A 22,658-nucleotide genomic window follows, 5' to 3' on the forward strand; every position below is an offset into this window, starting at 1 on the left:
TGTTGGCCATGCCACAGAGGAACTTTGATCCTTTTCCTTCAAGACGCCAAGGTCAGAACAATCATAGATACAATGCTGTGCTGTGTGTGTGCTTGTCTCAACTGATTGGATGAATTATTCCCTTTGATCAGACAAAGATGACTTCATTAACATTTACAGAACAGATTAAACTTCCATCTGAACTGTTGTGCTGCATCTCCTATACGTCCCTACAGCACCTGAAATCTGGCTATCATCAACACTGGTTCACACTCACAATCACATCATTGTCATGTGACACAGGTGCTAGAAAGGCAGCTATGCCAAGCTGCGAGCACGTGGCAGAAATGAATCGCTCAGAGTCAGCCATGTGGTGGGCAAATTCCCAACTAGCTGCCACAGAGAGAGATAACATAGGCTGAATCACAGACACTGAGTCAAATTCCACTTGGGGCAACATCCAATCTGTAAAGCAACCTACAGAGAGCCAAATGACCATCAAACACATGCTAAAAAGGAATTAAAAGTAATACCTGATTAGCTTTCTGTTGTTCATTGTCAACAGAGGGGAAATCCAGCAGTGTTGCAAATCGGGATTCTTGTCTAAATCAGCCAAGCTAATGCATTTAATATAGTTGTTGATGAAGTCAGTGCTACATTTTAGACACTCTAAGGCTCTTATATTGCACTTTACTCAGGTCTTATACCTCTCTAGGCTCTAGTGAGCAATCCTCACAGATCGTTGGAGTGCAGGTGTGCCACAGAGACTCACATCTCATTAAAACGTGCATTACCCCCTTCCTGTCTCCCTATCTCCGCTCCTACCCAACCCTGCTGTAACCATATGGACCCCATACTGACTCTCATTATACGGCATGAAGTGAATTTATTCCCGGGAAGACAAGGAAGGCCCAGAAGTGTTTGCGTGTTCAGGGTGGCTTGTTTATAATCATATCTGGGGGTGGAAAAAGGCTGTTATGCTGACTCATTAAATCATGTCTGATAAGGGGATGGTATGCCTTATTATAAATGTGAGATTGGGGTCTATCACCTGACACTAGAGCCACATACAGTAACTATTATCAGGTTATCCAGGGTTAATACGTTTACTAGATCTGTCACAATATTTTGTGGTGGGAGTTTTTATGGTAACATTTCCGGCAAAACTTGCATTGTAGCACAAAACAACATTATTGTGAATGCATTTTGTCTTATGGTCTTAATTTAGACAAAGAACATTTGAATATAAATGAGACAAAATACATCAGCCCATTGCAATTAAGCTGTATACATTTAATTATTTAAATATTTTATCAATTATAGGCCCAAACCCATAAGTTCAAAAAAGAAAAAATAACAAAAGCAAAAAAGTATACTTAAATGTTGAAAAACCATGATAAAAACATGTTTGACCCAAATATATTAAAATACATTTGAAAATATATTTGAAAATAGGTTGAAATACATTTCCTCTAGGTACAAATGGCATTTAGATTATATTTATTGTCACACATTTGCAATTTTGTCAATTTGTGAATCCTTTGAGACATGATCCATCTCTAAGCATATAGTATTCGGATGGAAAGAACATACAACTATGTATGTGAACAGGTTGGAGAGACTGCATATGGCCTTTTAAAGTCACACATGCACACCACTCACTCCATCCCTCTTGTTTTATTCCATTACACACTCTGAAGTTACATGTCTTGCAGGGCGAGGGTGTACCAAAGCACTCTCAGCCTCCAGTCGTTAACCCCCTCTCCATCTGCTGACACAACAAAGTGAACAACCGCATAATCAGATGACAAGTGATGGAAAGAAATTAAGCAGGAGGAACAGGGAGGGTGGTGGAGAAGATGTCTTAAGCTTTTCTTAAAAGACATCGCACAGCAGGCGGCTCATCAGGAAATTGGGGTGTCAGCTAGCTGTCAGGGTGCATTGACCTAACAGGGCTAGTTTGTAGGGCAGCTGTCGCTGACATGTCAATCTTGCTCTCAGCCAATCAGTCTTTAGCAGAAAGAGGAGCAGTTCACAGAGAGAGGGGAGGAGAAAACCTGTCATGTATCCAATATATTTAATTATTTTAATTAAAATAACATAAGACTTTATTTACGGTTAAAGCATAAAGCAGAAGAACCTACATTTAAGCTCCTTACCATTTAAATCACCGTAATCAATTTATAATATATATAAAATTCTAAATGGCTTTTGCCACACCCTTAATCTCTCAAATAAAAAGTTGTCTCTTTTCACAGTTGGTACTCGCCCACCAACCCTTCTTTCGACTCTGAAGGTCAAGCGAGTGCTCGGGGAAAGTGTGTGTTGGTGCAGCGGAGGAGAACTGCTGCATGTGTTCAGTCCCGGCTCTGTCTGGGTGACCACGAAGCTGCCCATCTCCCCCCATTGCTCCTACTCCCCTCAGCCTGGGCATGTCAGCTTTCTGGGGCACAGCGGCCTGGCTCCCCAGGGAGTGGAAACAAAGAAGGAGAGGGGTGGGGGGGGAGTAAGGGTAGGGCATAAATAAAATAACACTTGTGTTTCACCTTGGAGAGGCTGGTTGCCTGTTGTTGTTTTCTTCTATGCAGATTTAAATCCAGAAAAGCTCATGAATATCCCTGGGAAATGTGACATCTTCCCTTGGGTTTACATGTCTTCAGCCCATGGTTTGGTCATTGTTTGGGAGTGCTGCATTGTGAGTGACAAGTTATCAACAACCTACAATGAACTACGTTGGCAGGGAAGCTTGCTAATTCAATTTCCATGGCAAGCATACAGTACACACAAGCCATTCATATAGTAAACAGCAGACGTAACAAATATGGTAACCAATGGACACGACATGCTGCACCCTACACATAGAAAAGTGGGGAAAACAAAGAAGTTATGGCGGACATGGAATGGGAGTGAACAATGCCCAAAAGGTGAAGTTGGGTGTGAGCCTGAGTTTATGAAAAGAACATTTGACATTTTTGTGTGAAAAAACACAAATTTACCATTTTACGGGGCTAAGCTAAGATAACCAGCTGCTGGCTCCTGCTTCATACTCACCATACAGACATGAGAGTGGTGGATGATCCCACCTACCCCTCAGCACAAAGGCGAGTATGCTTATTTTCCAAAATGTCAAACTATTCCTTTAAGTACACATACTGGTGGACATGGTGGTTAAGACTAAGGGTCAACAACCTTGCTATGGTAGGTATGCACAATGTTGCTTAGAGCTAATATCAGTATGCTAACATGCTCAGTGACATTTCTAACATGCTGATGTTAAGCAGGTATAATGTTTACCATGTTTATAGTTTTAGTTTAGCATGTTAAGCTGCTAACATTTGCTAATGAGTACAAATACAGCTGAAGCTGGTGGGCATGCCATTGGTTTTACAGGTATTTTCAGTGAACATATGAACACAGCAGCGGTGGATGGGCTGCACAGACAGTTGTTGTAAACTGTTAATCAGGTTGACTGTTAAATATTGATGTAGAAAACATGAGAATTGATTTCAGAAACGATTCATCATTTCCAAATGGTTTTAACGGAAAACTGCAAGACTTCACGTCTTTCTAAATTAAACTGGGAATACAGTGGCAGTGCACTGGGATGGCTGGGTCGCAAAACAGATTTTGACATACTCTGTCTAAACCAAGTCATACAAGTTTAACGTTATGTGTTTCCCAGGGCTGCCATATATAATTAAAGTGTTTCTGTGGGCTTTCCCAATGTCTGTCTGGTGGACAGATAGGGAATTACGTGGAAAAAGTGGTTTTGAATTGCTCACAGAGATGAAAACAACATGGCCTGAAAAGAGATGTACCTACATTTGTCAAGTGAGCAATATATAACCTCCATCTTCCACACCAGTGCTACACACAGAGAGACAGACAAATCCAGTATGTGTGCAGTAGTCTCCAAGAAGTTTCAAGTCCACTCCTCTTGAAGAAGTCCTACACCCTGCATTACAGTATGTCAGAGCAGCAATGACCTTGATGATTCTGCCACTCGACAAAATCCAGTGATGATGGGGCCATTCCAGCACATCAATTATGAGAGGCGTTTGTTGAGGTAATGTGCTGCACGCAAGGCAATGGGTGGGGGTGGACGGGACCTGCTGCACTATTCATGTCACCATCTGCTCCCTTTCAGAAAGTCTTGCTCCACAGGCCTGTGGGCTCTGGAACCAGGCCGTGGGCTGCGTCGCTGGTCTAATTCTTCCAGCAGTGCCTGGAGCCACTGCACAAACATACGATTTAGACCGGCCAGCGCTGCTGCCCTCACTGTTTTGGTCTCAGCTATACCACCATGTGCAATACAAACAGCCAGGCAGAACACCTGTGCAATTGGAATCTGCTGGAATGGGGAGATAATGTAAGGGAGCAAAGATAAGCAGCAGGGGACTTCCACAGCAATAACAGGGATCAATAAAGAAAACACAAGGGCAACAGCTGAAAGGGGTCATCACATAAGATCCCAAAGCCAACACATGAAATATAAATGCTGCAGAAATAGACAGGATTTCTTTTCAGAACACATTTCCAATGACCAAATGTACTTTGTGTTTCCAATCTTTTTGATCTGTGTTAAATCTCGTGTCTAAGGCACTTGTATTGGCAACATGACTCAGGAAGCTGTTGACCCCCTGCCCAATTTACCGTTGAGGTGATTAAGTCCTGGCAATGGCCTAATTGAAAGCCTTAGTTTGCACTTCTCTTAGTGTGTTTGTAAAGTAAATCCATGCTCAGATTGAATGTAATATCCACAGTGAATATCTATGAGAGGGCGCTATGTATCCTGATGGAGGCATCTTATCAGTATGCAAATTGAACAGCTCACTTTGCTCATTATATTAAATGAGCCGCGACTGAATGAGTTTGTCTCAATTATTTCAAAGTTGTGCTGGGTGCCCGTTTCACATAGTGGTATTTTAGCCTCATAGTCTGTGTATAAGATTCAGGGCTAAGTAGGGCCTGTCACACTCTACACTTAGGATGCCTGGGGTACAAACCACACACACGCATGCACACACACATGCACACCATAGACTAAATATTGGCCACCCTGTGGGGTGTCAGCTATAAAAGATGACTTAGCCAGGCAATGATATCATTAAAGACTAAAGCAGAGAAATGTATGAGGACACAAAAGGCCAACCTTCACGTTGCTCTGTGTGCTGCTGTATAATCTGTTGGTGGGGGGTATGAATAAGCTCACTGCAAGGACAGCAAAGGCGTTGGAAAAGGGTAACTGTGACACAGACCAATGTACTAATGTATCAACATCATTTCACTCTATTGCCTATTCTCTTTCATAAGATTAATCTGAAAAGTGTGTTTTGGGGGAAATGTTTCAATTTTGACTGACTACATACTACAAAGTATGGAGATGGAGACTTTTTCAGTACAGTACAAAAGCAGTGAGGTTCAGTTCAGCATATGTGACTTGTACTCTAGTTTCTTTCATTTAATTTCTGTTTCCTTTATATAAGTAAACTACGTAAAATGAATTTAGATTAAGAGAGACCTGGCCGAAAAGGCAGCGTGAAAACATTATCACTGCATTGTTATAAATACAATAAGGAGAGATAAACAGTATGAGTTTTAAAACTATATATAAAAAAGTAAAAACAATGAATTAAAAGTATTCTCTTTTCCACTTAGAAAACATGATATCTTAGATGTTTTCACAGAAAAAAATAATAAAAATACTGCATGTACGTGATACCTTGCATCAAAGCCAAAATATATCCACAGGGGAAATTAGGGTGATAAATAGTCAAAGTAAAAAGAAAGTTAAAAAAGCTGTATCACACCACTTTCTCCATGGACCTATGCTGGTCTAAAGAATATTTGTATTATGGCTGGCACATAAAACAGCACTATCTTTAATTTATACACCAACATACAGCTCCTTTTTTTCTTGAAGACCAAGTTTTCTCCAGGTTTGTTCAGATTAGATTAACTAGAGAAGTGAACTGTGAAATCTTAATTCCTATTTTTTTCCGAATCACCTTTCAAAGCATTTAAGGTTGCCTATTTGTAGATGTTCAAGTTGCCATAGCACGTTGCTATGGTAAAAGTGCCTCTATACAGAGATATGATGTGACAGCTATTGGGTGAGGAAGCTGGAGGCTTGACAGGAGTCGCCAGTGAACAGAAAATGGATGAAGATTCTGTCAGGAATTTGGGATCAATACCCCACTGCACTGAGTTCTTCGTCAGAGTGATGAGTTGAGAAATGTGGTGTTAATATCACACAAATAAACAATGGACTGCTCGCATTAATGGACACTGAAGGCTGAGTCTGTATCATCTGAGAGCAAACACTGACAGCCCACCATTATTCAGTTTTGCATGTATTAAGGTTGTATGAGCAATAAGGTCATCTATCATTCACCTATTTTACTGTCATTGACAATATATATAATTCATGCTTAATTTTGTAGAATTAAACATCAATCATGAATTCTTTTCGCATCTTGAATAATTCTGCATTGAATTTCAAACAGTTATGAAATACATTTCACAGAGAGCAAAATGTCTCATGGTCCTTTTTAATCCTGCCTTGGAAAAGCTAATGTGTCCAAGTTCTTGCTTCAATACTGCCCCCATGTGATATGAAGCTGAAAAGGTACCACATTGCTCAAAGGAATCATATGTTGTGTTCATGATTACTGCAAGAGCATTCAAAAAAATATTCAGCACCCAAACCGCCATTATAGTGTACTAAACTAGTGTTTAAACAGCTAGGTAACTATTTAGGCTGTAAATTATTAGATTTTAATTGATAATGTTAAAAAAAAATGAAATGTTGTTCCTTGTCTTTATCAGAGCAGAGCATGAACCTCACCTACACTGTCTTTTTGACTTTCTCAGAGCAGTGTCAGACAGCTGAATAGATCCAAAATCTCACTTGCTTCTTCTTTAAGTTGATGACTGTCTTTCTCCTTGGGTGATGTGACAGGCAGGTCTGGTGCACCATATGAAATATGAAACAGGATGGGGACACCGTTGACAGCCATGTCACAAAGCATCAGTGAGGATGACAGGACCAAAGACCCCGGTCTGCTACGCTGACATCTCTGCAGCTAATCGGAAGGTACAGGCCCTCACAGCTGCCGGACCAAAAGATGGAGAGAGGGTCAATAATTTAGCAGTTGCAATATGTTGAGGCTAGTCCAATGTTAAGGTCTCCTTCCATCCTTCTCCTGCACTTTCTGTCACTCTGACTTTCTCGCTCAACAAAGATTCATCACATGCCATAAATGTAACAGCAATTCACAACTTTGGAGTGCAAAAGCTTAACATACTTTCCGACGTGAGAAGAATGCAGGTGTGCACTGTAACCTATATGTTACCATTACTTTCTATTATAATCTGTGTGATTTGATTGTAAAGTTGATAACACTTCTATCTGTGGACACATTACAAACCATGTGATCAGCCAGTGTTTACACCGCCTTTACTGAGTAAGTAAGACCCTTTTTTTCTTTTATTGCTAAACTTATTCTTTTTATGGGGCGTTAAAGAATTTCCCAGGTTTTCACCAGTCTTGGATCACGTTGCCATGACAACAGAGATGAGCTGAATATTCTGTCAGTCATCACCTTTGCTGTTTCACCTCTGGTGGCTGGCACTCTGGTGTCACCGGTCCAGGGCTGCTGACGGGGACGCAGTAGGTGGTCAGGGAAGGTGGAGACAGGAAGGAAGTAAGGATGGAGATTTGACTCACTGGCACTTTGGGCCCCAACGCTGCCCTAATGATGGATGCCAGCGTTGCACTCAGGTGAAACTGAAGTGACTGCGGTGTGATGGCCAGGAGGTGTCCCAGTGGAGGACAAGAATACACAATCCAGGAAGGACACAGGAATCACAGCTCTTGTTCAGGATACTCTCTGACTGTGTAGTTGTCTAATTAAATATCATTTGAAAAGTAATATTAAAAACCATTTAATCATGAAGCAGTATGTATGACACTGTCTATACAGAATCTTTAGCCTTCACAAAACCTAAAATACAAGAGCAAAAGTGTAGAGAATGGGTTTTTCACTGTATATTAAATTGGAAATATTAAAGAGTAATCTTGTGTTTTCACTTAGCATTTAGCTTAGCATTAGCTTAAACCTATGATATTAATCTGCTAGTGACTGCTTGTTTTTTTAGCCTACAAAATCCATGATCGGTGGCTAGATCTGTGTAAAACCGAAGAAGAAAAATTGCTGAATTTGTAGTGATGGCAGATTTGTGGGCTTAATAGTCTGTCCATTTAAGTCTTTCTAACAAAAGTTTAAAATTACATTACGTCTGACTCCTTCTTAAGTTAATCAATTGAGAAGTAAATTACTGTTCTCATCATTATTACAGCTGTAACTCTTTTTACCTTGGCCTTTAGTGTTCAAAGTTTCTGGCAGTCTGTTAGCCTTTTAATATATTGAGTAACAGAGATGGCAGTAGAACAGTTGTCATTGCAAGGGCTTTTAAGGATACTGAATTCTGAAAAACGCTGCTTTTTGAACAGATGATGGTCAAACAGTATCATTATATACTGTAATTATTCATGCCTGATCTGACCAGATTTTACTAACAGACGGACAGATTTTCTGCATATGGGTGATTCACGTATGTTGCCCTTTAAGTGTGCAAGTATAGATGTCACTTTGCATATGATACAACCCCTCTCCCACATGGCAATTGCTATGAATGGAGAGAACAGTTTATTACACAATAGACCTTAACAATTTTATCAGGTTTGTTTTTATGCTTTTTCCATGTATTTCGTGCTCAGGAGGGAGTCCACATACAATGATGGTAAATGCATATGCTCAATGGGAAAGTAAGCCGCAGTGCTGTGAGCCTCTATAATGTTTTCTGTGCACATCAAAGTGACACTATTGGGTGTGGTTACAAATGCATTTTCCTAAAAACTGTGACTAGAAACGTACGGCTTTCTTTTCTATCGATCTGAAAGTTTAAACCAAAAATCTATGGCAAAAATAATTGTTTTTCAAATTATATCAGTAAAAAGTCAAGTTCAACATTGCAGTTGAAAAGTAATATTTATTTGAAGTTGTACAGGATGTTTTTACAGCTTGGAATCAGCATGAATAGCAACGAAGGGGTCCTCATCTCTGTTGCTAATCTTGAAGTGGGCACGACCATCACCGCCAACATGGATCTGCTTCCCAGTGCACCTGCTTCCTTCCTTCTGTCCAGAAATGACGTCACAGTAGGTGCCACCGGGCATGCCAGTGTTCAGGGTGACATCCAGGTCCCTGAAGGTGAGAACATGGTACATATTATTTTTAAAACCACCAAAATGTAACAATAAAAGAATGAATATATTATTTAGCTGTATTTTCTATTAAAACTGGAGGTGTAACCTAATGGGGTATCACTAAGAGAGAGAATGGCAGTTTTATGTGATGGGAAAAAACAAGCTTCAACAAGAAGAATACAAGAATAATAAATATTAACAGGTTTTTATAACTATTTGTTATACATTTTATGTATACTAATACATGTAATACTATTTGTTTTAACTAATGGGACATGCATCTGCAGCCAGTCCTATGCATTTGTTTAATCTGGGTGGGTTTGTTTAATTTTGGTAGGTTAAATTAGTATTACTACTATTTTAACTGACACTAATACTGTCAGTACCAATTATATTAATAAGAAAATAATCCTTACCAGTCATCATTGTTGAAGACAATGAAACCACGATTACCACGTCCAAAGGCAACCTGGTTACTTTGGTTGTCCCACCAGTTGGAATGAGGCTGTCCATTGACCACGTTACGGAAAATAACCATGTTCCTAAATGACCAAGCAGAAGTGAATAAGTGAGCTCTGTGCAAGGTCAACAGTTCCATGTCTCTTGCTTTCTGAGGACTCACTTGATCTGACGCCATCTGTGCTCACACACCCAGCCGTCTCCACAAGTCTGGTCAGGGTTGATAGGAACAGACTTGGTGGACCCATCACCATGGCTGGGAGGGCCCATCCAGTCATTCTGATCCTACAAGATAATGATGGATAAATGAGTTTAATAGAAAGAACTAAACAAATGTACACTACAGATTGGATTTTATTATAGTAAAACAGAATCTACCTTTCCATTGACAATGTGGCGGTTCCAGCGGAAGCTAGACATCACCCTGGTTACTCCGTAAGGGTGGGCCAGCATGTAGGCGACAGCCATCTTGTGGAGCCTGGAATCCCAAAAGGTAACGATGGATGCACCACCGGCACCGTGGCCTCTCTGGTTGTCATGGTTGTCAACGAAGACAAGAGCATTGCCGTCGGGCATGAAACCCCATCCCTCTCCCCAGCTCCTGCAAACAAGAAAAGATTTTTTTTTTCACTTTTTAATGAGGAGTACACTTTTATTTAATTCTAGTATTTATTCATAATTCCATTAAAGTATTTAAATCAGAAACTCTAAAATGTACCAGTTCTAGTCAGTGATGATTCACGAATAATTAGGTCAAACAGTTTGTCTCTAGAAACACAGTTAGTGAGTAAGAACCTAGTCGTCCAATCCAGCAATTTATGGAGCTATCTCTTGGTTAAAAAAATAAATCACTTTGATATGTGACTTAGGCATACAAACAAAAACACACATACTTGGTGTAACACAGCTTCTCGCCATTCCATTTTCTGAAGACAGTTCCCAGTTTGGCACCATATTTGAACTCAGTCACCCTTCCCAGATGGAAATACTCCCTAGATGAGATGGGCTCACCTCCGAGATCAATAACCTAGAGGGAAATCAACACATAAGTCACATCAGCCACACTATTCAAAGTAGATATGGTTTAGATTAACCACGCCATATCAGTCATGTGTGGGTTGACAAAAAGTAATTTGACAAGTAAGCTGTTTTGATTCAGCAGTAACAAGAACCACATTTCTGCTGTTAAACATTCATGTTGTTAGTGAAGACTGAGCACTCTTATTTTTTAGATCAGAGGCTGTTCTTGCAGCCTTCGTTTTTTTCATCCTTTTACAGTATCACTATTACCTGTATTTACCTGCTTGTCATGCCAACTACTGTGGAAATGTGTCGAATGTTAACATCTGCTCCCAGTGTGTGTTTGTTTTTACCATCTTAATTTCTGTGCCACTTTTCCCATGACTCTGCTGAATGCTGTTTTGCACCTATTGTCTCAAATATATTGGTCATGTGGGTGTGTTTTACTGGCAGCTGATTTTTGTTCACATGCTGCACGTTTTCCTCCAACTCAAGTAATCCAGCCTTTTGGTTCAGTTCAGTTCAACACTACAGTACAGGTATTTCATGGAAATGTATGGTTGTGTGGCACTTTTTTCTTTTCTTTTTGATATATTTTATTGTTTTGGTAATCAAGTAAACAATTTTGAAAAACTTACCTCCTGGTAGATGAAGGCTCTGGAGCCATCAGGGAACCACTTAGTGTTGAGGTTTTGGAGACGACCATAGATAGCAGAAAGGTCACCGGGCCACATGTGCTTGCAGGCATCCACTCTGAATCCGGCCACACCCATGTCAATAAGCTTGTTCATAAAGTCTACCACCTTGCCCCTGACGTACTCTTTCTCCAGGGCGAGGTCCAACAGACCAACCAGACGACAGTCGCGCACCTAGAGCAGCAAATAAGCATTTACATCATAATACAATTATTCTATACTGTTGTTTTAAAACTCCTCAAAGTCAAACAATGGGTTTACTGTATTGTATGGACCCTCAAATGGAGTAAAAATGTACTGTGGAATGGTAATAAGGAAAAAGTGACATTCATTACCTGATTGCTATCACCATAGTTTTCAATATCGCCACTGCCAGTCCTACATTTGTTATCATTAAAGTCCAAATGGCTATAGGGGACGGTGGGGAAGTCCCTCCTGCCAGCACTGAACCAGCTTCCACATGAAGAGTGAGTTCCCTCTCCACCGCCGGCGCCGCACATGTGGTTGATGACAGCATCCACATAGATGTTGACCTGTGGGGTAGATGCAGGGTTGTAGGTGCAACACAACTAATCAACACCTCGCTTTCATCCCTCTTCACTTTCACTCCTTTTCTTAGCACCTTCAGTTCATTCTCAGGTCATAGGAATATGTCAAAGCTGCTCTGTTTACTGCAATGTTGGTGGTCCATTAAGTAAGGCATATCATTCTAAACAAAATAGCAGCACCTAAATGTCTAAAATGTGAATGATAGTCCCTTAAGACAGAGTTATTAATTCATCCAATTGTTGCTCTTCACTCAAAAAATGTCTTTTGTTCTAAAATGCCAGGTGCCTGTTGTTATAAAACTCATAATTATGCATAAAGCTATAAAGTTATGTAATGTATCTGGTAAGAATTTGTTGTCTTGTAGGGCTGTAGATTTACGAGGCGTTGTCAAGCATAGAACAATGTTCCTAATGCTTTTCACTAAATCATTGTTTTCATGTAGTTTACCCCAACGTTGTTGCATCTGGTGATCATGTCTCTCAGCTCATTCTCACTGCCAGATCTGGAGCACAGGTTGTAGCCGATTGGCTGGTATCTTTGCCACCAGGGCCTCCAGGGATTGTTCAGCACAATGTGATCATTTGGAGGGGAGATCTGAACAACACAGAGGGAAGACATTACAGTAATCATCACTTTTAACACAGGGATTGTCTGCTGACAGAAGATTGTTGTTAAATAGGATTATATTGAGTGTACAATCAATTAAAGGTGCACTCCAGCAGGTTTGAAGTTTAGTTTAATCATCAGAAGTAGCACTATTGAAGTCTGTGAAAACAGTTGTATAGTCTGAAAACAAAAATCAGGGAGAGTGATGCTATACAGGTGTATTATAGGAAATGTAGCATTATTGGAGCTTGATCTACACTAAAAGTTAGAATATCACTGTTTCTTGTATTTTTTTATATTTGCCACTCTTTTTAAAATCTGTCTCTTGTGAGTCATTAAACCTAATGGACGTGCAATTTTAAATAACTGGAAAATGAAAGCAAAGAGACAGATGACAACGAGAGACTACTGAACCCTTATACAATCCTGTATATCCAAATTATATTGCAAGATTTTTATTCTTATTTTGTATTTTATATCAGCATCACCTTCCTTCTGTTTATTTTTCCAAAAGTTTTAGTTTGAAATGCAATGAAAGAAACAACTGAAATCACCTTTGTACCTGCTGATATTTTGCTTCTCTGATCCATTTAATATAATTCAGTATAAAGTGATCACAAGCTGGTGGGCAATATACTGATATTTAATTTTTTTTATTTGAATTAAATAAACAGCTTGCTTTTATTACCCTTTGTAGCCACCTGTGTGCAAAACCGACATTATTATGATCAGATATATATTATCTCATTGAGAATGAGAAGCTGTGTAGTCATACCTGGACTCCACCAAAACCATTGGGACCCAAAAAGCGCTCACACTCTGCAGCAATGTCCGCCCAGCGCCACTCAAACAGGTGGACGATGGCGGTCCTGCCATGCTTGATGTGGGGGTTGTGCTGGGCGAGGCTGACCCCGAACAAAGCCACCAGAATTAACAACTTCATGCTTGCCCTGGATGATTGAGAAGGTCACACTCGACTGCTGCCTCACTCTTAGTGTTTATACTAATTCTCTCTCTCTCCTGGACCAATGACAGACTAGCAAATATCAGCATGGAGGTTAAACAGGTGCTTCTTTCTCACAGCTTCCAACCTTGTTTCAAACCTAGAAGGAAAAAATAGCTTTGAGGCACGTACATGTTGAAAACCGGGAAACATGAGTGGGCATAATGTCTTTACCCAAATATAAAACATGTTACTTGAAGAGACTGAAAATATGTGCCAAAGATCATAATGCGTACTTATTCAATTCTGACAGTGACAGTGTTGCACTGAATTTTATCAAACTGATCAAAACAAACACAAACTCTTATCATTCAGCAGCAGCATGAGTAAACAAAAAGAAAAAGACAGCTTTAAATATCCCTATAATGCCATTTTAAGCAATTTATGAGATTCCCCTTACATTAATTCAAATATAAAAACATAAAAATTGTATTTCAAAGCTCTTACCACTCAGAATATGACATGGTTATATTTATCCTGCTTTAGAATTTGTTCATTCAGTTCAATAACCCCATGGTGTTGCAACAGCCAGCAACTTAACTTGAGTTACAAAACTTTAATTTGAACCAAAGATCTATTTGGGGCAGAGTAAACAAAAAGCTGAGGCACGTGCATGTGAGCAGTCACATTTTCTGTCACACAGTTACAACAAGTTAATCTATGCAAGATTTTATGCATTTGGCCCATAATTGTCATATTAAATCACCATAGCAGTGGTTAGTTTTACGTTACTGTTCTCACACACACACAAACAAAATGTTGGAGGTGCAGCAGTTACAAAACAACCTAAGTCCTTGTGTAACTTCACCATGATATTATCAGCTTCCCAACAAAGAAAGTCAATACCGATAAGCTACACTCGAGTCGGAAGGGTAGGAGGTCAAATTTGTTTTTCCCATAAGGGACTTCAAATATAACCCTCTGCAGCCTGCCAGTGTGTCAACTTAAGAGTAGATTAAGGAGATAAATGTATGATACTACATAAGGTTAATCCTCAAAATAACTTTTGTATACACAAAAGAAAACAAAATAAAGGGTAACCTACACTGGTCAGATTACATTATTCCATGTTTGTACTGTCAAAAGGTCAAAGAGTAGTTTCATATTTTCATTTATCTCACTTTCTTTCTTTAGTGGTGGAACGTAATTAAGTAGATTCACTAAAGTATTGTACTTACTTACTTTTATTTCCATTTAATGATACTTTATACTTTTATGCACTTTGCATTTTAGAGGGATATATTGGCTTCTTTACTCTGCTACATTTACAAGAGTGAAGTTTATTTAGTTTTTACTTTTGATTGTACTATGTGCATTTTGCTGCTAACACTTGCTACTTAATATTGCAAATACAAATAACTGAATGCAGGACTTTTACTTGTGTTGGGGTATTTTGTGTGGTATTGCTACTTGAGTAAAAGATCTCAATACTACCATTACTGCTTCTCTACTTTTCTAAAATAAATAAATATACAGTACTACACAGTACCGTGGGCGATGCAGTACAGGCACCTTACTGACCTTTCTTGCAGCTGTGTTTATGTCCCACTGCATGAATGTTTATACAGTTGGTATTAAGTATTAAATGATGAATTATACATTGGGAGACAGATCAATTGTCTGGATGCTTTTGCATGTTTGGCTCTGTTGGATTTTGTATTGTGTAAATTGTATGTTGTTGGCATGTCAGTTTTTTCAAGACTGGACAAAAAAGAATTCTATCCTAAAGGAGCTAATGGTATACAGGTTTATGGATCTGTAACCAGATCTGTATGTCATATGTCATATTATATAAAAATAAAAATAAAATCCGTCAAAGATCCAGTCTGCAATCTTTTGTATACTGTCTGTATCTGTCCGTATATAGACGTCTCACCACTGTACTTTTTTGCATTTATTCCACAATCATTTTTGTTTATTAACCCTAATGTGACCCTATAGGCCCTTAGTTACAGTTTTATCACCTTGATGACTTTTATGAGAATTTTTATAAAGATAATTTTGAACAGAAAACATCTTTCAGAAATCGACAACAGAATGTAAAACCGTGATTGATGTTAACATATTGTGTACGCACCCCTCTCAAATCCAAAATGTCTGTCTGTCTTGATTTATTTTATTGGAGCTTCATAATAGTTTGTTCATAAACTTAGTAAGCTCTCTGAGGTCTGTCATTTATCTCTCTGTCTGTCTTTAACTTGTTGGTAAATAAAATAATATACATTTGTTCCTGCATAGAACATATAACATATAAAACACGATCTTCTGTATTTGATGTAATATAAATGCTCATTTGAAGATTTGTTTAATTAAATGTGTAGGCCCAGCTTATACCAAAGAGAATGGTCACAACTTACTACTTATATTGGGTTTCATTAGTCAGAAGAAAATAAAAACATAAAAAAATTATTAATTTTGCATTCATCATTAGTATATTTTTTTGTTTTACTTTTTTCATTTTTCTATTTCTGTATGTGGAGTTATATTAACTGTCCTGAAATACTTGCCCTACCGGTACCCTAGCCAAATGTTACATTATAATTGCCATTCCAATTTCAGTTTCTGTATAACTCTGAGCAGCATGTTATAGTGGTGATGTGATGTACTTTCATATAACAATAGCTCCCCCAATGGTTCTTCATAGAAACTGCTCCATTTAAAACACAGTATAACCAAATTGTACATCATTATGTGTTAACCTCATGTACTATAACAACATTTTCCCCTTAATACAATGTGTACTTACTGGTATTCAAACATAATTTCTTTATTCATAATAGAAAATTAATTCATTGTCTATTGATATAACATTGAAAATGGGATTCAGTATCCACAACTAACAACACAAAAACTTATGTCCCTGTGTCACTGCCGGTGCATAAAAAAGGGCAGTAAATGCCACACTGACTGTAGGTTTGTGTGTGTTGAAGCTTTTGTAAATAAGGCCTGTTGTGCCTCTTCATGCCTCGTCCCACCTGCTTACTATCTGACCCAGCTCCTGCCCCTCCCGTCCCCCCTGCAGAGAGCGTGTCAAACAGACATCTGACCTGCCTTACTGGGTTTCGTTCTGGGTCGCTCCCCCCAGTGAGTCTATGGGTCACAGGCATGTAAAAGTGATGGGGCCCCGACACGTTTGCGGTGGAAACACTCACTAATAACTAATCTCAGCGCAGACTGCAAGCGTTGACACATAAGGTCTAAAGGGATAAAGATCTAATTCTACAGTGAAGGTTTTTTTCTGAGGTTGTGATGGCCTGTTCATGGATGCAGCACTGTTTTCTGGAGTGTCTGAAGCCATGGTAATGGTCCAGACAAAAGCATACAAGTGCACATGCAGAAGCATCAAAAACATTTTATATTTGTGTATATAAATGTTTATTATATGTTTATATTAAATATATAAAGAGAGAGAGAGAAATATAGATATATATATTTATCTGAACAGTAAAGCTAAATCCATACTGAGTTAATTATTAAAGATGAAAATACCTGATGTCTTTGTGTGTGTGGGGAATTTCCGGTCAAGACAAGACATCAAATTGTTTATTCATGCATTATTCACACTTGTTTTCACACATTCACATTTTTTTGTTTGTTTTTGGGTCAAAATGAGAATAAGACTGTATGTGAAACGTGCATTAACAACTTGACCACTTGGGGGAAGCAGAAACGTTGTTACCACAGCATTGACAGGTCATCACCTTTTAACTTGATATGGTGAAGTTGTTTGCAAACAGTTGCTTCTTCCACATCACGCAGATACAGAACAAGATTATCATTCATCTGTTTTTGGTCTCCTGAGGGAAACTTCTGGCTCTTTAGCTGGTAAATGCTTCACTATGTTCACCAGCTAGCTAGTCGCTTACTGTGTCTGCAGTTTGGTGCTAAACTGAGGTAGTGTATTGTGGGTTTTTACAGGTTTTTTACTGAAAACATCTGCCGGTTGCAGTTGAAAAATGGTGTAATGAGAGTGAACCAAACGAGTGAAAATTTAAGCTAGACAGCTTAAAGATGAGCTGAAACTTGCCAATACAGCTCTATAATGCCGACTGTAGCAACACATTTGGTGGATCATTATCTGTCGATTCATCACTACGAATGACCCCTTTGTCATGTGATCAATAATAGCCACCTCTTTCTTTTCTTTTGAATTACTGGCATGAGGTTTTCATCCTAATGACGCAGCATGCTTTGTGGGAGGAGATGTCAGAGGGAGAGTTAAGGCCTTAACTCACAAACTCACACATTTTCCCATGGGCCCCAAAAATTCCAGTCAGACCAAAGTCCTTTCCTGTATGGACAACACAGGACATACCTCCAGAGGCGATGAAGGGTTTGGGGGACAAAGCTTTCTTTCACAGCTCGAGCTCTGAGACCAGGTGAAAGAAGAGAAGCTGGTCATTTGATTCCCGCCCCTGGTTCTGTCATGGGAAAGTGGAAGAGTCATAGCGAAGGGGGGAGGCCGGAGGGTCGACTGAAGACAGGGGAAGAGAAAGTGAGGAAGAATGAGAGAGGGAGATAAAAAGAAAAGCAGGTCAGCAGGTTAAGAGAGAGAAGGAAGAAGAGAGAAGAGAACGAGAGGTGGGAGTGTGGTGTTAGTTGAAGACAAATGAGGAAAATAAGAGAAGAGAGACTGCTTGAGATGGTAAGGGGTGGGGGGTGCTGCTGCAGTTCAGGGTAAATGAGGAAAAACACAGAGGGAGAGAATGGAAAAAGAGAAGGGGGAGTAAAAACCGTAAAGGGAAAAAAAGGGCTGTGGATGGAAGGATAACAAGCTGTATGTACCTCGTCTTCTTACACCTCAGGTTGCTCTCTCAGCCAGATAGCTCCGGTGTAAGAGCTGTTTGCGAACAGATAGCACATGGCATGCTGGATGAAAGCAATAACACAGTGTGCAGGTTTTAACAGTCTACTGTAAAAGCTTTCGCAAAAACAAAGCACGCAGCATTATATTTAATAAAGTTGCATCACTCACTGGTTTTGGAAACATAAAAATCCACACTGTCGGATGAAGAGGTGTCAAATGAAAACTAACCACATTTATGGTCCAGTAATAGTCTGATGTAAAGCATTTGTCGCTTCACAGGGTACTGCAAAAATTTACTGCCCTTAACTTAGCATGGCTTTTTAATGATCCCAGTAATGCCTTAAAGGGTACTAACAAGTGTTTCTTGCTATGACGTGAAGTGTGTCACCACATTTTTCCCTTTACGGTTTTAAATTTTTCAATAAATGAATTGCATTTTGGGAACTTTTCAGGTTTCCTCAACTAAACTAGGCATACCAAGGAGGAAAAAGTCCTATAAAGTGAAATCCACAGGCTCTTCCAAAGGAAACTTTCTGCCCAGTATCCTCCTTTTTTTTGTTGCCGTGATGATATGTTGTGCAGATGTTGGGAAAAGCTTTCCATCTCACTGCAAAGAATAACAGCAGCAGCGGAAGTCCCCCAGGAGAGGTTCACGCTCTGAAACTTGCTAATACACACACACACAGGCAGACACACACGCACAGACACAAATGTCAGCACAGACACATGCACACATTTACAAACATGAACTCAAACACCTTTACATTTTTAGACAAGTCATGGATTCAGACACTCTCTCACCCTCTCTTTCTCTCACACACATGCTCTCCATCCAGTCAGAGAAGACACTTGTAGAGACACATGCTTCTCACATTTAGACATTAAAGAAACACGTGTAGACAGTAATCCTGAACATATACAGTACAGCGTTCCCCGCAAGTCTTATCACTCTAAGTAGGACAACAGTAGTCTGGAATAAAAAGTCTTATTTAAATTGACTGATTATTATTAATTTCTTAATTTAAAATTTCAGAATATGAATCGGCCATCAAATGTTCCCAGACCCCAAGTTTAAAAATTGATGTGAAAGTGAGAAAAGTTGCAACACCTTACATTGGAGAGCCTAGAATCTACAAAGGTTTGGAAGTTGTATTTAGGTAAGGTGGGTTTTTAGAGCTTAAAACTACTTCCGACTGAAGCTAATGAGTGTTTGGGATTGAACCAAAACAGTAAAGCTGCAGGTAATAAAACCAAAATAATGAGCTAAAAGACACTAAAATGCTCCAGGTGATATTTCTATGCGGGTTCATCACAATGAGTGTTAGTAGCCAAGATCTAAAAATAGTGGATCTCACATTTCATATAATACAACCAATGTCCTCTTTTTGTTAGACCCTCCCTGCCTGGAAAACACCACACCCCCAGTTGAAAACGCATCCAAGCTTAGTAGTACACATAATTAATGAAAAACTTGAGTTGTCTGTAAATCAAAAGATGAATTATTGCACTCACTGTTAATATCATAAAAAGGATACAAAGAGGTGTAGCAAAGGTTCGTAAACATAACATCAAGTGAAATAACCACGATAACGTGTGTTCAAAACCAAGTCATGCCATGATCTCTTGTCAAATGTGCCCAAACTTGTCTGATTTGGGACTTTAAAGGGACATGTATACACAACAGCTATCCACAAAAAACACAATTTATCCCAAAGACATACTACACAATACATTCCTTTAAGTCAATTTTAATAGAACTTAATAGAAGGAATGCCGTTGTGCTGCTGGTGACTGGAAAGTTAGCCATAAAATTACAGATGGAGTCAATTTTATGATCCTCTTTCACAGTAGTCAGCGGGAAATGAGAGCTTTGCTTTCATGGTTATAAGCTGAGCAACAGCTTTACTGTGAGGAAAATTCCCGAGCTCCCCTGTACTTCTGAAATGTTTGTAGTTTCTCCTCCTTAGACATTTGTTACCTTTTATGCTACAATAACAGAGGATTGAGGGGTGCAGAGTTTCAGCTGTATGGCCTTTGGGAAAGACTTGAATCCACTTTACCCTTGTTTTCTGTGATTTCTTTCTACTACTCTGTCATGATATTTCTAGGGAATGCAATCGCTGGGCAAGAAGTTATGATGAATCTACATTATTGATTTTATTAACTATTAATATAACATGTAAGAGAATTAATTCCAATATATGATAAATCACTTTTGCTAAAAATCTGTGAATTTTGAGGGAGCAACAGTGATCCCTTTGACTCCCTCCCACACCTGACTGACAGACAGCCTTTTCCATGATATCACTGCTGGCTTTGAGATATAGAAGGCTTACTTTGTTTTTTAGTGCTCTGCTCCTCCAGAGCGAGAAGGGAGGAAGATGAGAGGAGACTTGGTGATGGGGTAGAGCAGGCAGGCATCTTTCAAATCACACAATATCAGCCTTTTATCAAACATTTGCTGGAGTCCCGCCTCAACTCACACCGGCCCCAAACTTCCCCCTGTATCACTTCAGTCTCACTCTGCTGGTTATCTTTGTCTTTGATTGGTCATTTCAACAGACACAGGAGTTCACTAAACATAAAGTGAGCATGAGGGACCACTGCTGTTAGAGTATCAAATATTTTAGTGAATGTACATTTATTTAACTGGCAACCAAGCAGCACCCCAAAACACTCACCAGATGATCATCGTCCTCACTAAACTGCAGCAATGTGCGCGACAGATGTCTGTCTGTGGCACAGGAGGTAGCATTACAGCACTGAAATCATCTCTTAAAACACTCCTCTCCCTCAAGAAAAAATAGCAACAAGTCTTTAAAGGCAAAGACGCAGTGCTGTAGGTCTCAGGCTTATACTTAAAGAGGAATAATCACAGGTTGTATAGTTGGCACGGAGAGGGAAGAGGTTGGCTGTAAACCTCGACCTGATCTCACACTAATGAGCTTTCGTATAAACACGCCGAGCACCCGTCGTTTGTTCTCTGCAGACTGTATTTGCTTTTGGTCGTAAACTGTGTAGTCCAAGGTTTGCCAGATCTGTCCAAGTTCCTGTCTTCAACTGGCTGCTTCTCTGTACTCGCTGCCATAACAGTAGCCAAGAGCTACAGTACCTCTGTGCAACGCACTGGCATGGATAGACACACACATATGTGGTGGACTGGGAGAAGATGGGTCAATAGATAAAGTGTCTTATATTAGAGAAAGGCTTGACTAAGGCTTTGCTACCTTTAGCCACATAAAGTGGCATCATCTTTAATTATTGTACTTCTTATATCCCTTACAGCCCACGTCTTAGTCGCAAATCAACCAAAAACCAAAACTACCAACTCGTATTCTGCTTCACGCAGAGCACCACAGGAAGTTTTCAAAATGTTCATACTTGTAACTCCTAATTGATGGCCTATGTGGGGGATATCTTTAGCTATTAATCTTTCACACATTGAACCTCCCTCAGTCCTGAGTATTCCAAACACATGGTGTATTAATTAAGAAACAATGTCCTCTTTCTCAGAGACACAGGGAAAGAGAGAGGGAGGAAGAGGGGGAGAGAAAGCAGAAGAGGGAGAGAAAATGGGGTGGAGTATTAAAGCACATCCCCTTTCCATATTGTAAGACATTTAACCCAGTTTTTCATGAGGAAAAAGTGAAGCAGTAGCAGTGTGCCTGATAGTGTGTACAAATCCCTGCCAAAAAAAAGTAGGTTCCCATCACACTTTATTGAGCACAGTGAAACTTTGCCCCTTTAGCAGATGAATGTGAAAATAAACTCTGCACATAAATCATACAGAGCTGCTCTTCCTTCCAGAGAAGGTGTCCCCCATCCTGGACCTCTTCATTACCACTCAGAACATAGTGGTGTCCCCGGTTCAGACTGTAAGGAACCTGGGTGTGACTCTGAATGACCATCTGTCCTTTGCTGCCAACATTGTTGTGACAACCCACTCCCTTCATCCTCACCCAGAAGGCGGCGCACGCTCTGGTCCTGGCTCCTGTCATCTTGCGCCCGCAACTCGCTCCTGGCTCCTGGTATGCCTGTAGGTGCCATTCGACTGCTGCAGCTCTTCTGCAACATTCTTTATGCTATGATAATATTAGCAAGGATAATACTATCCACTTACAACAACATAATACGTTTTCTTTTGGATTTGTTTTGGAATATGAGACAATTCATGAGACAGTGGTTCAGACACAAACAGCTCTCTTGTTACTTACACAGCACATGATGAAACATACAAAAAAATAATTAAACCATAAAGAATTCTCACTG

The 22,658-nt window shown here is 39.6% G+C and overlaps 1 protein-coding gene across 1 annotated transcript; it reads right to left on the reverse strand.

Annotated features, from left to right (window-relative positions):
- Positions 1 to 9,013: 9,013 nt before the first annotated feature.
- On the reverse strand, positions 9,014 to 14,137 carry amy2a (amylase alpha 2A). Its single transcript, XM_051408832.1, has 10 exons — positions 14,030 to 14,137; positions 13,355 to 13,682; positions 12,421 to 12,567; positions 11,760 to 11,957; positions 11,368 to 11,598; positions 10,603 to 10,736; positions 10,088 to 10,310; positions 9,873 to 9,994; positions 9,667 to 9,792; positions 9,014 to 9,248 (listed from the first exon to the last, which is right to left on the reverse strand). The coding sequence occupies exons 2-10, from the start codon at positions 13,520 to 13,522 to the stop codon at positions 9,059 to 9,061; spliced, it is 1,539 nt and encodes a 512-aa protein (XP_051264792.1). The 5' UTR covers positions 13,523 to 13,682; positions 14,030 to 14,137; the 3' UTR covers positions 9,014 to 9,058.
- Between the last annotated feature and the right edge of the window lie 8,521 nt (positions 14,138 to 22,658).

Source organism: Dicentrarchus labrax, unplaced genomic scaffold (assembly GCF_905237075.1).
Source record: "Dicentrarchus labrax unplaced genomic scaffold, dlabrax2021, whole genome shotgun sequence".
NCBI lineage: Eukaryota > Metazoa > Chordata > Actinopteri > Moronidae > Dicentrarchus > Dicentrarchus labrax.

Excerpts from the sequence above, each read along its gene's own strand:
- amy2a (XM_051408832.1), bottom strand. The coding sequence starts at position 13,522 with ATGAAGTTGTTAATTCTGGTGGCTTTGTTCGGGGTCAGCCTCGCCCAG. Across the intron at positions 12,568-13,354 it reads ATGGTTTTGGTGGAGTCCAG|ATCTCCCCTCCAAATGATCA; the intron begins GTATGACTACAC and ends TGTGTTGTTCAG. Across the intron at positions 10,737-11,367 it reads GAGCCTTCATCTACCAGGAG|GTTATTGATCTCGGAGGTGA; the intron begins GTAAGTTTTTCA and ends ATTTCCCTCTAG.